Raw genomic sequence first — 18,311 nt, 5'->3', positions numbered from 1 at the left:
CTTCCGAAATTGTAAACAAAATACAGTGCATTAAAACCACTCTTGTACGTTGCGTGAGCGTGAGCACAATGCATCACTCATCGCTAACGTTAAGTCACAAATGACGCTGTGCCTTCAAATGCTCTTGATGTCATTCCAGCACAGTTAACATATTCCATGTCCTACCTAATTCAATGTCACGAAAGGAATATGATCAAGTCAGACCAATATTTTATGGAAATTGTCGAAGATTCTGTTTTGAAGACTATTCAGTTATAGGGGGTTTAAATTGTGTCATTCGTCTTAAATTTTGTTTAACCCTTATGTTAGCTCTGTTCTTTAAGAATTCCTTCATACAAAGTTTCTCTTGGTAACTGGAGTAGCACTTTGAAATTATGGGGAAACATTGAAGCCAGGTTTTATCTTCATTGGATTGTTCCTGTGACGTGATTTGAGGTTTACTCTGAACATGTTGTTTAAGGTGTAAAATAAGTTCTTACATTTCAATGAAAAAATGTTTTTCATAATATTGTTTTTACTTTTAGTGTAACAAAGTGAAAAAATGTTTGAAAAGTCTATTAATGTCTTTCAGCTGTCAAGATGGGTCGCATCCCTAAGATTGACAAGGAGCGTGCATTGGAAGCAGCACGGTCAACTCAGAGTGCTGGCCCTCAGGGTAATGTGGACGAGGGGCACCTGTCCTCATCCGACAGTGGCATCAGCGACAGTACTTGTCAGCAGATTGCAGAGAGAATCTTTCCCATCCTGCCAAACGGGGACTGTCCCCTGCCAGGACTAACACCCTCCTCAGATTGTGGCTCCATGGATCTGCCCATGAGGAACAGTGGAACACCTTGCAGCGTCACCAGTGCCACCAGTGATACCTTTACAGTGCAGAGCTCTTCTGGGAAACGCTGGCACTACAGCAGTGAGATGATCAAGGAATTACTTAACCAAGTGATGGGGTCTGGGAGTAGCATGGACCCCCAACATACTCAGGAAGTTCATGCGTAGTCTGGGACAGCAACAGGACAGCACAGACAAAAAGGCAGCTCTGCATGACTCTGGTCTCGATTCGCCAAACAGTGTAGACTTTCAGAGTATATGTAAAAAACTAGTTAGATCCAGCCATACATATGATAAACATTCTAGGATAAAGTCTGCATTGACTCACAGTGGCCAACATAAGTTGGGTGATGTTAAAGTGGAAAAGTCCAGTATACCAAATGTAGGTCAGATTCTGCCCATTGTGCCTTTCCAAGAACCCACGCATTTCCCTGGGCAGAACGGAAGCTCCATACAGTTTCACCCTCCAAACTCGTCCCTAAAAAGACCTGGGGACAATGATATGGAAGGGCAACCAGCCCCCAAGGTTAGTACCCTTGAGACATTATTACGCAACCAGTTTCTGCCCCCGTCTAAGATGGAGGACATTGATAGGTTTTTGAGTGACGCTTTGCGACACAGCGGCAATCAGGGTGAAGAGAACTATGAAGATTTATTGGAGAGTTCCATAGTGGTCACGACACAGACAACTGATGCTTTGTCTCCAGACATTCTGCAGAGCAGCTTAGCCTCTCAAGTAGAGCCATTTTTAGTGCCTTCTGATGGCAGCACAAATCCGCGTAACCCTGGTCAGCTGCCTAACCTCGGGTGCGGTAATCCTGCGATCACTTTCAGTCAAGTGCCCAACACCTTCCACATGTCCCCCCATAGTCCCTTGTCATCCCCTGTGAATCCCCATTATTATCCAAATCACAGCGTGGTCAGTCCATCCATCCCCCCCTCAATGGCTGCAACCAGCACGCACACAACCTACCCCAATTTCATGTCCACAGGACATGCCTGTAACTCTATGCCCCACTCAGAGATACCAGGTATATCACCCAAATCGGAGTTCCCCTGTAGCAATATGCCCTTTGACGGGTCAACAGAGACGTTTGATTATCTCAGTGACAATAAGACTGAAACTCAATCCTTCGGAATGGACGATAATTTCCACGAGCACTCTGTGAGACTACACTCCAGTTTCCACTCTTCCAACGCAAGTAAGCAGTTTGGAGAGCAGCATAACCAGTACTCCTTGGATAGCAGGTACCCGCCCATGACGTCACCCGCAGTCACTTCCCCTCCCCCTAACCTGTATCAGCCTGGCGTACCTCACGGAACTGTTAGCGGGACCACTGAGGCTAAGGCCAAGCTGACCCCCATGACCGATCCCAACTCAGGCCTGTGTCCATACGGCACAAAAACAGAGGACTACCTGTGTTATGATAAAGACTTAATGTTTGATGACATTGAACCTCCATCCAGCTCCTTGATCCCCACACCCTCAGAAGACCTGTTCCTGTCCCCAGCAGAGCTAGGGAAAGAGGGGCAGGGGAAGAATGAGGCACTAATGGAGAGGACTTTACAGAGTTGGCTGAGGCATGTCACAAACACAACAAGCCCCTAAGAGACAACAAAGAGTGGATGAGAATGTGTATTTCTCAGGTAAGCCCTGACTGTTTGTATTTCAGTGTTTCATCACTTCATCAAACAGTATACAGAGATATGCATATCTGAAAAGTGTATAGTTTGGGAAGCCCATTCCCCAATGGGGACATTTGTGACTGCAAATCGGTAATCTCCTCCTGGAGCATGGGTTCATCGAATAAACTGAATGCTGTGCAGATGATCAAAAGTGAAAATGTAGCATCGTTTGAAAACAAAGTGGGAAAAAAAACTGTTAGCTTTTTACATGTATGTCATAAGCAGACATGTATACTAGCATGTGCATTATAACCTTTCTTGCTTGGAAAATGAAATGTGACCAGATTTTTACACGTATAGTTTTTTTTCTCTGTAAGATGGTGGTACAAAATCTTTGGCTCGATCATGATTTATTAAAAATGACTGTTTAAAACTCGGTGATAAAGCCGCTTATTTTGCTTTGTAAGGCTTTCAAAATCTGGGAAACAAAGAGAAAAGGACGGATACATGTACATACCTATGAGATGAACTACTGTAAATCTTCAACCTTTTCCAGCTCTGTTTAAAGCAATTTTTTTGAGTGAAATTTATGCATACAATTATTATAAAAATGACACCAAAAATGATTTGTTTGTCACTAATGTGCAAGTTATCCTTCAAAAACTGTGCAAAATTATTTCTCTCCACCCCACAGTTATCTCAGAATGTTTCAAATATTGTCGCAGTCGTCATTGAAGCATATGCAATGAAAAAGTGATCAAATAACATAGATCGACAGTAGGTGCATAGATCAGAATGAACTTGATCTTAGTATTAAATGTAATAAGGAATTAACCAATAACTATCTTATGGTATTGTGTTGTCATTCTTCATGACTGGTGTGCAAGATTTGGATTTGGAGAAGTCTGTGACATATTCACACAAACAGCTGGCATGGCTGTTTTGGTTTTGGGTCTCTGATGCCTCATTAGTGGCTATACTCATCCAATGTTTTCTGGATTACATGAACCTGATATGGATTACTGTAATTCTTCCATCTTTTCGCATGTTTTGGCAAGGATGCTTCAAGCATATTCTGAAGGCATTATTCTGTGTAGACTGTAAATATTATATGTTTTATGTAGCCCTGAAATTGACCAATCCAACCAGTGTAGTTTTGTCACCAGAAACAAATCATAAATGTGCATAAATTGCACTGAAAGTTGCTCTTTCATACGCGAAAAGGTTGAGGCATAAGGGCACACACACACGGAAAATGTGATGAGTTGCTAAGATACATGTAGATAACCTTATATTCTGTTTGTTGTATGATTTAATATGAGAAGCTGTGAAACATCAGTCCTCCACTGATGACAGAGAGGTTTTGTTAATGTATACCTGTACATTAATCATTAGAGCTCCTCCCTATCCTAATTAAGATCATTGTACACACAAAGCCTGGTTTCTAGTTACTCAGCAGCCTTGGCTACTTGCTTAAGTACCCTAGTTCTTCTGATTTTGGGGAGCAAATATTAGGAGTGTTGAAAGTAGAATATTACATTTCTTTACCAGCCTTTTGGAAAAGTAAAGATATGAGCATGTTGTTCATCAGATGGTCTAACCTTTTGAGAAAAAAAACGACATGCCAACATTTCTGCTATAATTACATATATATTGGCTAAAATGAGCAGACCAGAAAATTAGAAGAACTAGGGTACTTTACATTTATCAGTACATGTTTAATATGATGCTGTGTGTAATACATGTACCAGTGAAAATGTCTTGGAATTCTTTAGTAAATAAGCAACAAATGCATCTGCTCTAAACTCAATCCTTTAGATGTAATCGTTGAAACACATTGTGGTTAGTGTGCAGTACACCAGTTTCCTCTACTATTTTTATTAGCAAGAAAAACAAATACAGGGGTGAACAACCTCTAATAGTTTCTGTCACACAGGAAGCATTGTCATCAAGTACACGTCTTTGGCTAGTTGGGGAATAATCTGCACATATATTTGGCTAAGTGTCATAGCTGGGGAATAATCTGCACATATATTTGGCTAGGTGTCATAGTTGGGGAATAATCTGCACATATATTTGGCTAGGTGTCATAGCTGGGGAATAATCTGCACATATATTTGGCTAAGTGTCATAGCTGGGAATAATCTGCACATACATTTGGCTAAGTGTCATAGCTGGGAATAATCTGCACGTATATTTGGCTAGGTGTCATAGTTGGGGAATAATCTGCACGTATATTTGGCTAAGTGTCATAGCTGGGGAATAATCTGCACGTATATTTGGCTAGGTGTCATAGCTGGGGAATAATCTGCACGTATATTTGGCTAAGTGTCATAGCTGGGGAATAATCTGCACATACATTTGGCTAAGTGTCATAGCTGGGGAATAATCTGCACATACATTTGGCTAAGTGTCATAGCTGGGGAATAATCTGCACATACATTTGGCTAAGTGTCATAGCTGGGGAATAATCTGCACATACATTTGGCTAAGTGTCATAGCTGGGGAATAATCTGCACGTATATTTGGTTAGGTGTCATAGCTGGGGAATAATCTGCACGTATATTTGGCTAAGTGTCATAGCTGGGGAATAATCTGCACATACATTTGGCTAAGTGTCATAGCTGGGGAATAATCTGCACGTATATTTGGTTAGGTGTCATAGCTGGGGAATAATCTGCACATATATGTGGCTAGATGTCATAGGTACCAAGTATTTAACTCTTTCCTACTCTTTCCTAGGTGGGAATAATATGTACATACATTTATGTATTAGTATTTATTTATAAATGGTGCAAGTGTGGATTAATGTGTACCCATGTTCAGCTAATGTTAAAGGTGTGGAGTAATATGTGTATATATGTCTTGAGCTAAGCTGCAAGTGTGGATTAATGTGTACCCATGTTCAGCTAATGTTAAAGGTGTGGAGTAATATGTGTTTATATGTCTTGAGCTAAAGCTGCAAGTGTGGATTAATGTGTACCCTTGTTCAGCTAATGTTAAAGGTGGGTAATAATTTGTACCTACATTTTCATATTCAACTAATGTTGAAGGTAAGGCATTATAACAGTGTACATGAATTCAAAACAGTTGCTGCAGTACTAAAGGAATAATATGTACATGTACATGTATAATATATTTACTGTACTGGGGCCACTTTCACAAAGCGGTGTGCGACTTTTATTTGTCGTACAATTGTCGTACGACATTTTATATGTCACTATTAAACGTACCATTGTCCTATATGTGCGATATCTTACAAGTACGACATCTTTGTGAAAGTGGCCCCTGGTCACATGGAGAATAATACGTTCATAGCTTGATACATGCATTTGTATAAGTGGAAGTTCAGCAATTAGTGCTTAAAATCTGATAACAGTTTAACTCTTTGGTTGCCATTTGTTACTCACTGAAACTAGGTGTAGTTGTTTGGTTGAATTCTTCCAAATGTGGTAGAAGTACATGTACATGTAGTTATGGTACAAATTAAGCTGATAAAGAACACAATGTGACTCTCAGCATCTCTAAGAAATGTGAAATGTATTGAGTTTGAATTTTTAAGAAATAGAGGTATATGTATGCACCTGTATGATATTGAAACTATCAATCAGTCTTATTTATATTGAGGTAAATTTCTCTGAACTTTCACTGATGAAACCAAGTCAGGCAGGAAGGAAAGTCCTGAGACTTGACTGACTGCTACTGAATTGTGATGATTATGAACAGGTCTGTGATTATCAGGATTCAGAAATATCACTGAAGCATGTAGGCCATGTTTTCTTTCTATCCTACGTCCATTTTTTAGCTCACCTGTTTATAGTACAGACGTAGCTACATGTATGTCATATCATGAGCGTCTGCAATAATAGAGAAAGTAATGTTAAACAAAGTGTTAGGGATGGTAACTCAAAAAGTACTCCATGTACTGATCAGAATAGATCAGAATAGCATGGGGTGTATTCCTTCGTTGATTCGATGTGTACATACTAAGTACTGTAAATTACTGAATTCCTCGCTTGGTGTATAATGTTGTGGAATCAATGATAAACAAAATGTTAGGTGTGGTATCTCAAGTACTGTGTATATTGAGCTCAGGGTTTGCTCATATGTAGAGGCACAACAGCATGAAGGGGATATTCCTTTGATTGGGTGTGTGTATACTAAATACCATAAATTATGGAATTCCTTCCTTAGTGTATTGTGTATAAGTGTATTGTGTATTAGAATCACAGTTAATCAAAATGTTAGGGTTGGTGTCTTAAAAAGGTATTGTATATATTGACCTGGAGGTTAACATGTATATAAAGCACAATGGCACAAGGGAGATGTTCCATTGCTGATGCTCTGTGAGCATACTAATTACCGTAAATTACCAAATTCACGACTTGAATTCTTGATGTATTGAGCTAAAGTTTTGCATTCATGTTTCTCATACAGGAGAGCTCTTTGGTAGCCTTGCAACCAATTCTAATTTCCGGCCATTTTGGTGATAATTACTGTTAGGGTGTTTATACACTTGTCCTTGTAGCCAAGGACGAAAGGTTAGTTGCTTTTACATGTATATATATCTCAAACTTTTCAAAATAAATGTTGATTATATTTTCAGGGATTACATCGACATCCACCTGGGGACAAAAGCCAGTCAGGTATTGAGAGAACGTGGAACCAGCTGATTGGCTCAGTGGAACCGATTAATGCCAGAATAATAGGTAAGCTGGTCAGCTGTCATACTGCCTTTTTGTGGGAAGTGAGTGAGTGCTTGGGGTTTAACGTCGTACTCAACAATTTTTCAGTCATATGACGACGAAGGAATCATTAGGGTGCATGCACGTGTAATGTGCCTCCTTGTTGCAGGATGGATTTCCACCGCTCTTTTATTTAGTGCTGCATCACTGAGACGACTTACCGAAGGCAAGTAAGCCGCCCCGCCCGAGTCATTATACTGATACGGGTCAACCAGTCGTTGCACTATCCCCTTCATGCTGAACGCCAAGCGAGGAAGTTACAACTTCCTCTTTTAAAGTCTTAGGTGTGACTCGACCAAGGATTGATCCTGGATCTACCGGTCCCGAAGCGGACGCTCTACCAACTGTGCTATCCGGGCCGGTCCTGTGGGAAGTGAAAAGGGAGAGCTATTTTTGCTAGTAATATGTGTGTGGAACTGAAAATGTATATGTTGTAATTTTCGAGTGTTTAGTATGTACATGTGTCTGCAGAGAAAAGAAGGACTTGAGGAGTACGTGAACATAGTTCTATAGTTTGTTGTCATTTACAACACATGGAGATGGAGCTGTATTTACACAAGGTTTCTTTCACAAGTAATGCATCTTTTAAGAAGGAATACATCATTATGTCCCAAGATACAATATGAGTGAAATAGAAAGCGCCTTTTGTATTCAGACAACACACTTCTGGAAACTTGTACTTTCCATATTGTTCTTGCTAGAACATTGAAAACTCAGTCAGACATATCATTATTGATTATGTAGAAACTGATAATTGATTCCTTATTACCCTGTCTGCAAATTTACATGCAGCATGTTGATCTGAGCTTTCAGAAGCATCTGTTCTCTGGCTTTGAAATTTTTATATTTAATAAACAGCATCATATGTAAATTTGTCCATAATTTTGGCAAGAAACATATTTTGTATCCTTACTGAAGGACTTCTGTAACATAAATGGATGTACACACAATGTTGTTCACTTTGTCTGCAGGATTTTGTAATGATGTACCAGGTTTTAACAAACTTGAGGAGGATGACAGGAAACTGATGACTGAAAAAGCATATTACGACATTTGGATGGTAATTTTACATTTTTTGCTAAAAATGTCTAAGTATGGCTTATAATCACTAATAATATCATTTAAAAAAAAAAAACAAAAAAAAAACATAACATGCATAGGATATATATATATATATATATATATATATATATATAGATATAGATATATATATATATTTTTTTTTTGCAAGTTGCCAGTGGTTTTGAAAGTCTTGAATTGATAATATGCTGTTCTAGTTTTCCTGCCTTAACCTAATCTTGGCTTTGTCTTAGGTGACTGCTGCTCCCTTTTTTATTGGTGGAGAGAGCTATCTTCAGTTCCCTAGCGGCGAGCCGTACACCAGAGAATGGATGACGCATTTTCTCAAGGAAGGTTTTGTGGATATGATGTTTGACTTTGCTGACAGACTCAATTCCTGCAAACTGACAGATCTGGAAATGTCAATACTGTGTGCTATACAACTTACCTACCCAGGTAAAAACAACTGTAGTTTCAGTTGACCTGAAATATTACCAAGGCAACATCATTTTGTTACCTCGCCAGCACAATGCACAGGTGCAGCTTGTGTGTATTGCAGTCATGTATTGGTTGGTAGCTCAATAGCACTGCATGTAATTACCTGTTTTGCATGTGTATAAAGCACAATAATAATTGGGGGATATTCCATCGGTCTGTGTGCATGTTAGTTACCATAAATTACCAAATTCATGACTATACAACTTTATGTATTCTGCTGAAGTTTTGCATTCATCTGGAGCCTACAAGCTTGCAAGGTACCTTTTCATGTCAACAGATTGGTTGTCATGGTATCTTTTCATGTCAGCAAATTGGTTGTCAGGGTACTTCTTCATGTCAACAGATTGGTTGTCAGGGTACCTTTTCGTGTCAGCAGATTGGTTGTCAGGGTACCTTTTCATGTCAACAAATTGGTTGTCAGGGTACCTTTTCATGTCAACAGATTGGTTTTCAGGTACCTTTTCATGTCAACAGATTGGTTGTCAGGGTACCTTTTCATGTCAGCAGATTGGTTGTCAGGGTACCTTTTCATGTCAACAGATTGGTTGTCAGGGTACCTTCTCTTGTCAGCAGATTGGTTGTCAGGGTACCTTTTCATGTCAGCAGATTGGTGTCAGGGTACCTCTTCTTGTCAGCAGATTGGTTGTCAGGGTACCTTTTCATGTCAGCAGATTGGTTGTCAGGGTACCCTTTCATGTCAACATATTGGTTGTCAGAGTACCTTTTCATGTCAACATATTGGTTGTCAGAGTACCTTTTCATGTCAACATATTGGTTGTCAGTGTACCTTTTCATGTATCCTTCTCAAGATTAATGCGCCATTAAATGTGTTAATGAGAAGCGTTAAGCCTAGGTTAAGTGTACCTTTTTCTGAAAAGCAAGGGATATTAATTATGTCAGTCTGTCTGTCTACCCATCATGATTGGGAGTGAAATAACTCCTCTAAACTTTGTCGAGTTTAGATCAGATTTTGTGTGCAGATTCATTTTGTGGCCCAGCTTTATCTGTGGATAAATGTATTACATTAGCACTGGATATAAATTTGCTTGTTTTCTGTGATTTTCAGATCGAGAAGGGATAAAAAGGCTGGAGGAGGCGAGAAGCCTACACAATCACTCCTAGATGTGCTGGACTACTCCATGTCTAAATCCCACCCAAACAACCACAGCCGTCTGCTCATTGACATTTCAAGTTGCTTCCACAGCTGACGAAAATCAACCAACTGCAGCAAGAAATCATTGCCAACTTTTCCATCGATGGCCCTCCAGGTATTGGCAAGAAGACTGGGACGACTGTTTCTGTAATAGAGACGTCAGCCCCAGTGTGTTGTTAGCTGGCACCATATCCCCCTCTCATTTCGCACACCTGCTCCTGTCAGTGCTGTTTGTATCAATCTCATGATAATTGCACTCTACTGTCAGACCATAACAACATTGATGCAACACCATAGCCCACCAGGGGCAGTTTTTTTCAGCCATTTCTGGTTTTGTTTTTTACAGGAATGTCAAAAATCACAAATGACCGTGAACAAGTTGCTACAATCAATGATTTACAAAACCGATTCGGGAAGAGATGAGCCTTAATGGCAAAGGCAATGAAGCGGTTATAGGAGATGGATCAGTGTCCAGCACTCAGACCTGACCAGTGCATCAGTCATCTCTGCGCTGACCTCTGAAGACATCACAAAACTGTTGGATTTCTGGCTCTCACAAAGACTGAACAGAGTGCTCTCCCTTTTTGCACTCTTCAGTATGATAATGTGAATTATCAGGGGACCATGTCACAAAGTAGAGGGTAGTATTGGAGTTGAAGCTCCACTCGAACCATTCAGTGCTTTTCTTGCTTAAAGCTGCAAACTAGGACTAGCTTGCATCTGCCAATTCTGTAGTGCTGTTCTTTTTTTTTGTTTTGTATTTTTTTTGTTACAAGTGCTTTAGCCATGCTGTGACATACGGGAAAGATTCTGGTGCATTTCTTGGCTAGTGTGATGTGTTGCCATGGTGACAGTTTATGAATGTCTCTGTTAACTCCTCACCTTATACTGTCTAATGTCCCATACTCTCTTTCTGCTTTGCGCTGCTTTCTATTGCATGGAACATCATTACATTGGGCAGGTCTCAAGATGTTGTGTTATATAAGAAAAATGATTATCATGTTTATGTTTTATGTTCACCAGATATGAATTCTTAATATGGGTGGTGATTCACACTGCACATGCACAAACATTTATAGTATGGTTCTAAAGGCATTTTAATTGCTATTGGTGCTTGTCATAGTTTACTATTATCAGACTTTTTACACAGCTATTCACCTGTGCTAGGTTAGCATCTAGTATGTTGCACAACATTTTGTTGTGGGTATATTTTATGTTAGTTTGTTTTTTAAACCACTTGATTTTTTATCAGATGTTAAGACTATACATGCACATGTATATTCAGATATACACAGAGTTATTATAATTATGGCATAAAACTTTTTAAACGTTAAACCTTTTTAAAAATGATCTCTATAGTTATTTGAACTAATTGCTTTTACTTTGTGTTAATGAAGAACCTAAGATTTCATAATAATTAGTGCTAATTTATTACAGGACTTTCATTGTGCTGCCTGTATGTTGATAAGAATTATGATTGCATGATTCAGTTCATCCATACACCAACTGCTCAGATTGATATAGTGATTCTCATGCTGTAGCGTGTGATTCCCATGCTGTAACACGTGATTCTCATGCTGTACTATGTGATTCCCATGCTGTAACACGTGATTCGCATACTGTAGCCTGTAATTCTCATGCTGTAGCATGTGATTCTCATGCTGTAGCGTGAGATTCTCATGCTGTACTATGTGATTCCCATGTTATAACACGTGATTCGCGTACTGTAGCCTGTAATTCTCATGCTGTAACATGTGATTCTCATGCTGTAGCGTGAGATTCTCATGCTGTACTGTGTGATTCCCATGCTGTAGCCTGTAATTCTCATGCTGTAACACATGATTCGCGTACTGTAGCCGGTAATTCTCATGCTGTTGCATGTGATTCTCATGCTGTAGCATGAGATTCTCATGTTGTTGCACATGGTTCTCATGTGGTAGCTTGCGATTCTCATGTTGTACTTGTGATTCTCATGGTGTAGCATGTGACTTTCATGTTGTTGCACATGGTTCTCATGTGGTAGCCTGTGATTCTCATGGTGTAGTATGTGATTCTCATGCTGTTGTGCACGATTCTCATGCTGTAGCCTCATGCTGGAGCATGAGATCTTGTGCTGTAGCATGGGATTCTCATATTGGAGCGTGAGATTCTCATGCTGCAAGTTTGTGTGCTCTAGCATGGGATTCCCATGGTGTAGTCACAGTAGTGTCCAGATTTCAAACTGTACATGTAGCATACATTAATGGCTGGATCCATTCAGCACTGCTAAGTTCCCTTGTCTCCATTGCTGCTTCATTACAGCCACAGGTCACAGTGTAGTTCATGTTTTGTGGTACATTTTTATGCATTGTAGTGGTACATTATTTTTGTCCTTTTAATTAGTTCATGTATATGCGGTATAATTGCTCAAATTAAGTTATCTAGTAGAGAAAACATTTGTGTGCTCAGGGCAACATAATGGGTGTAATTTAAGAGTAATAAATACTATAGACTTGTGGGTATCACAATAAGCCCATTACCGTGCTCCAGAAAGAATACTATTTTTCCTGAAAGGTAATGGTTATGAAATAATAATGAACAGTAAACCACATCTGAATGTCTGAATTTTTGTCAGTTCCCTACTCAGTCATTCAAATACCTGTATGACACGAGGTAACCAGTCTAAAGCCTGGGTCTTATGGCTGTATTACTGCTGATTATAATCATTATCTGAGTTTGATGTTAATCTTCAGGGAAACACAGGGATAGTGCATCATATAGCCTTTATATATTACCAGTTTGCCTTGTATTCACATCTTAAGCCTAACAAAAACAAAAGAAAATTTTTGATTCCACCACGGTTCCCTGTAGTTGTTATTAAAACGTTTTTACTTAAGTCTGTATTAAAATGAACTAAAATGACTGGTCTTGGTCATTTTCTCATTTGACACGTTAAGCTCTGACTAGCAGCTCCCTAAGTCGTTCTGTCTGTTGGGCAAATTTTTACTTAACACGGTGCCTGGGTGCCAAGCAAAATAAAAACATATACACTCCTCTAAGAGAGCTTGTTAAACAATGTTTTGCTAGGCCCATATTTCAGGTGTTAAATTTTTCATGGATGTAACATTTGTGAATTTGTACTTGCTTCTTCTTGTAAAGCCAGTGTCTATAAAATCAAAATATTTGATGGAATACATTGCAAGTTCTGTTAGCCAAAAGATTCAGGAGTTCAGACACTATTTAACTGTACTCATGAACCATCTTTATCTGGTACGTATTTTACTTAGTTAAGATAGAGATCAGTTTTTTACACCATGACACCATGATTAAATTCTAATTGAAACATATTACATGTATCTAAGTTTTGTATGGATGATAGTTGAATGTTTGACTTCATGTACATGTGAAAAAGTCTGCTGGCAGTTGTATATTATCTTAGTTTATTAGTCATGTAAAGTTCCACTGGGTGTTAAATGTTTAATTATGAAATGTGCTCAATCTGTGTATGTGTTGCTCTGTGTAGGCTTTTCATGGTCTCAGACATACAGATGAACTCATTGTACAATGTATGAAAACAGTAAAACACCATTTCACAGCATAAGCAGAATCTGCAAACTTCATTCTACATGTACGTACGTATGGATGACCTTGTGACCTGTGATGTATTTTTCTATTTGCCACTGTCTGATACTAGTGTTGCCAGGGTTTAGGCGCAAGTGAACCATGGTTCACAAAGCACATGTAGCACTAAGTTCACGTAACTGCCATGCCGACGTAATACCTATAATACTGGTCGCCAAGGAAGTTACATGCGCTTTGTGAAACGAGCCCCAGAATGCAATAGCTCCTTCAAGTGCTCATAGCTCATTCGACATCACTTCTGGAACAGTAAGTCCTCCAGTAACCACAGAAATCGCCTACAAAAGGGGCCGTTTGACTACCCTGAGAGATAATGGATCATATGGAGATTGGACCAGAATGTCCTATATATATTGTATCATTTCATGTTATAGTATGTATGGACAGACCCATCCACATAGTTTTAATCAAGACAACATCTGTTCCTATCATCATCTCAGTCAGTTATTAAACTCCAGCATGTATATGTGATAAAGTACATGTTCTGAATAAATTGTTATTTAAAATAAAATACATGTACAAAGTAGTTTGTATGTGAAAGTCTCAGGCAACCCATAATGTTTTTACCTTATATCTAACGGTGATGTGTGATTGTGAAATGTAAGAAGAAAGAGAGAAAAAATCCACTGATGTTATACTGTTGATTGTGTACTGCTGGTGTATTGTGATACCAAGGCCTTGGATACAGACGTGCTGTAACCAGCACACAGCTGCGTACAGAGTTAGCTCAGGGGAATTGATCTGTCTACCCACTATGGTGTGAAGGAGGTCTGGGGCTCAGTACATTGCTTGCCTCTCACCAGTTATACTTGGCAGCAACATGGTGTAAGACTGTCATCATCATTCACTAATGTGATAAGTGATTTTCCAGACGAAGCCAACCAAGAAGGCAATAAACCAATTATCCATTGTACTTATATGTTCATATCCATTGAGATTGCAAAATTCAGTATTATGTCTTATAAAAAGACCCATGTGGATCACATTCAGGAGAGATGAATACTGGACTGTTGTGTGTCTGATATTTCGTAAGGTATTCCTGAATATCTAATTTCACTATTACATAGTCACTTGTGGACACAGGTTTCTCATCCAAGTTGTTAGCTATTGACGAACGTTAGAAAATGTTGTTTATTCTTAGTTTATCATGATCCTGCTTATGAAAGCAGAGATATGAAGTGTGATAATTTAAAACCAAAGTATGAGAATTTTTCTGTTTTGAAAATACCAAACCCATATTATTTTGCCAGAAATCATGAGGGTCATGAGAAACAAACAATTAATTAAATGACATTAACTTATCATTTCCTTGTGGTAAATGCTGAGTTTATCTCAGGGGTTACTGCACACGTGAGAACTGTGCCTTACATCCATGTACCAGTTGTAGGACGTAACATGACAGCTATTGCCATAAAAACTTGAGATGAAGACTGTGTCTGCTGTAATGGAACAGGTAGATGTATGTAGAAATCTGCCTGTTGTACTGGTGACTTTTCAGTGTATTCAGTTTTGTTTTGTCATTGTTTTCTTAGAAGGCCTCATAATGTATAGTAATGATTTGAATGAGAAATTTATAATTGTTCTTGGCCAGTGTGTATGTCTGTCCCTCGATATATATATATATATATATGTATGTGTACATTTTGAGAAAGCTGTATATTTCGAATTAAGCCTGCATATATGTAGATAACATCCAGATGTAAATAGCTAATGTTTATCCAGAGAGTGTTTATGAGATCTATAAATTAAAACAGTCAGGAGTTACATGTGGTTTAATTTCTCATCGATGTCCAAAATCACCTGTAGCAAGTTGACAAATATATGGCATTATCTTGAACTGTTCTGTTTTTTAATTCTTTGCTTTCAGCCATATTCACACAGTGCGACTGTCCAGTCGACCCATTGAAATGACCAGTGGAATGAAATTAGAACACACAGTATTTCAAGTGATTGTCGCATTTGACAAAACACCTCCCCTGAATGAGGCTTATGAAATAGACCTGTCCAAATTGCATTCGACATATCGCACCATGTGAATGTGGCTTTACCAATTTACATTTTGTAGTCATCGTATACATACATTTATCAAGAAGGCAACTCCTATGCTTATAGGATTGGAGAACTTCAACCCATCATTGTGAAATTCACGTACAACAAATTCGCACTTAGAGAGACTTTCAGGTTATCAGAAAGGACTGACAGTGGCAGTGAAAAGTGTGATTTCTCATTGCATGGAACTATATCACTTATTTGGTTGGTGTTTTACGCCTTATTCAAGAATATTTCACTTTACGACACTGACCAACATTATGGTAGGAGATCCGGCAGAGCCCGGGTGGAAACCCACAACCAACAGCAGGTTGCAGTAGACCTTCCCACATACTCCCGAACAGGATGAGCATGAGGAACTGCATCATATCCCACCCTTCCAAAGATGGCCTTGAATGGATTGTCTCCCCTTAAAGAGTAAATGACCTAAAATTCCACACTTTACCCGATTCCAAAAGTTCACGATCTTAGATAGGTGTTTGAGAAATTTGTTTTGAAGAATGCTATCCTTCCAGGAAAGTCAGTTTCAGCATCAAAATTGGTAATTTACTGGTCTAAAAAGGCCATTTTTAAGAATAAATTTTAGGTCATTTAATGTAGATCTGTTTTGCAATCCTTTCCTGTCCACCCAGTGCCACGGCCGTAAACCTAATCCTTGTACTAATTCTTATTACATGTGCTATCGGCATAGGAAAGCGTGACAATGGAAGCAATAAACGTGCTTGCACAGCAAACTCATTTCCAAGAGTTTTCGAGCCGTATGTAAGAACCGACCCAATAGTTCAGGAGGTTATATCCTACATTCTTCAAGTGTATCAGAAGACTCCTAGAAACCAAACAGTAGTTTCTATTGTATTTGCCTACTACTACATAACATTTTTGACACCACATTCAAGTTGACAGACATGACGTCCTGTAAGGCACTTTTTTGACACCAACAAAGTGTCAAAAATGTTTGAGAGTACAAGGTCATTTGAGGCTGTGCGTCACGGATTGGTGATGCGATGTATTCTTGTGAAACATAACTTCTGGCAAAAGTGGAAGGGATATTTTTTGTCTGCAACGCCTTCGAAACTTGAAAACAAAAGAGATACGGTACATGTACATGATACCCCTGACCAAGTTGGTCATCATGAAGGATTTTGACAGCTCAACAGATCTTAGAAAGATTGACGTTTGAAGTTCTTTTGGAAGATGGGAAGGTATCCTACTGGACAATGCAAGTTTTAGTACCAAAAGTAATCCTTTAAGACATTTATTTACCTCTAAAATGCGCTTTTGCAGTGAAACATTAGGTCCTATACAGTAGGCCCATTGATACTGTGCCAATCGATTACATGTATTATTTAGGGAAACAATCCAGATTATCTTGGACTCTTTCATTTAACATTGATGGTTTCAACTTCCTTGTGAGTGAGTGAGTGCTTGGGGTTTAACGTCGTACTCAACAATTTTTCAGTCATATAACGACGAAGGAATCATTAGGGTGCATGCACGTGTAATGTGCCTCCTTGTTGCAGGACGGATTTCCACCGCTCTTTTATTTAGTGCTGCATCACTGAGACAACTTACCGAAGGCAAGTAAGCCGCCCCGCCCGAGCCATTATACTGATACGGGTCAACCAGTCGTTGCACTATCCCCTTCATGCTGAACGCCAAGCGAGGAAGTTACAACTTCCTCTTTTAAAGTCTTAGGTGTGACTCGACCAAGGATTGATCCTGGATCTACCGGTCCCGAAGCGGACGCTCTACAACTTCCTTGTGGGTTAGCTCTGTAAACCTTTTTAACTACCAAGGGCACCAATATTTTGAAACATTCTGAGAGAAATGTGGGATGTAGATAAATAATCTGCACAGTTCTGTGAAGTTTGTATCACAAACAAATCACTTTTGGTGTCATTTTCATAAAATTGTATGTATAAATGGTTCTGAAGAAAGTGTTGTAGAGGTCGAAAAGGTTGACGATTTAATGTTTCCCAGTGCAATGAGAAAAGAAGAAAACCAACAGACATTTTAAAACATTTTATTCATTGCTCTGTTATGTCAGATGCTTTGTAATTTTGAGTCAGGATATGTTGATATACTATCAACTAATACCAGTCTGTAATGGTTTATATGATGTAGCAGAAATTCAGTCAATTTTCCCCTTTTTGAATCTTATTGTACCCATAAAAACTCAGACCACCTCCTCGCCACGGAATGTGCAGACATGGATCACTCAAGGGTAGGCAACCTTTGTTTAAAATTCATTGTTACATGGGTTATGTCCCTTCTATTCATAATGTTATTGACACTCGTTTTACAACAGACCCATCTATTGCTTATAACAATATATTTCTAATACACTTTCCTGTGACCTAACTACACAATTGTACTTGCCATGTGGTAAGCATTTGCACAGTAGTTAGTGGTATTAACCATTGTGTAAAAATTACCTGCATGGCTACTGTAATCCAAATACAAAATCAACATCAAGTTTATCTCTTTCGGCAGACTGCAAATCGTGACACCAGAAAAATCACAGGTGGCCACATAAAATGATCAGTAACAGAACAAAAAAAAAAAAAAAAAATAGGTTCATAACAGTGAATAAAGCACTTCTATCAAACAAATGTTGCGCAGGTACATTTTACACACTGACTCGGCACTGCAAGCTGACTGAAGTGAAGAGTGTCAAGACATTCACCTACGAACAAACCTAGTCAGTCGCCACAACTCCATGCGTTAGGCAATCACTA

At 38.9% G+C, this 18,311-nt stretch overlaps 1 protein-coding gene across 1 annotated transcript; it reads left to right on the top strand.

Moving 5' to 3' along the window:
- Positions 1-782: 782 nt before the first annotated feature.
- On the top strand, positions 783-10,923 carry LOC135469017 (uncharacterized). The gene is made up of 6 exons (XM_064747535.1): positions 783-2,472; positions 7,058-7,160; positions 8,168-8,256; positions 8,510-8,711; positions 9,820-10,021; positions 10,253-10,923. Exon 1 carries the CDS (start codon positions 986-988, stop codon positions 2,432-2,434), a length of 1,449 nt encoding a protein of 482 aa, XP_064603605.1. The 5' UTR covers positions 783-985; the 3' UTR covers positions 2,435-2,472; positions 7,058-7,160; positions 8,168-8,256; positions 8,510-8,711; positions 9,820-10,021; positions 10,253-10,923.
- The last annotated feature ends 7,388 nt before the right edge of the window (positions 10,924-18,311 follow it).

This window comes from Liolophura sinensis, chromosome 6 (assembly GCF_032854445.1).
Source record: "Liolophura sinensis isolate JHLJ2023 chromosome 6, CUHK_Ljap_v2, whole genome shotgun sequence".
Taxonomy (NCBI): domain Eukaryota; kingdom Metazoa; phylum Mollusca; class Polyplacophora; order Chitonida; family Chitonidae; genus Liolophura; species Liolophura sinensis.
Note: the sequence above shows the minus strand (reverse complement) of the source record. Positions and strands in the feature narration are given on the sequence as shown.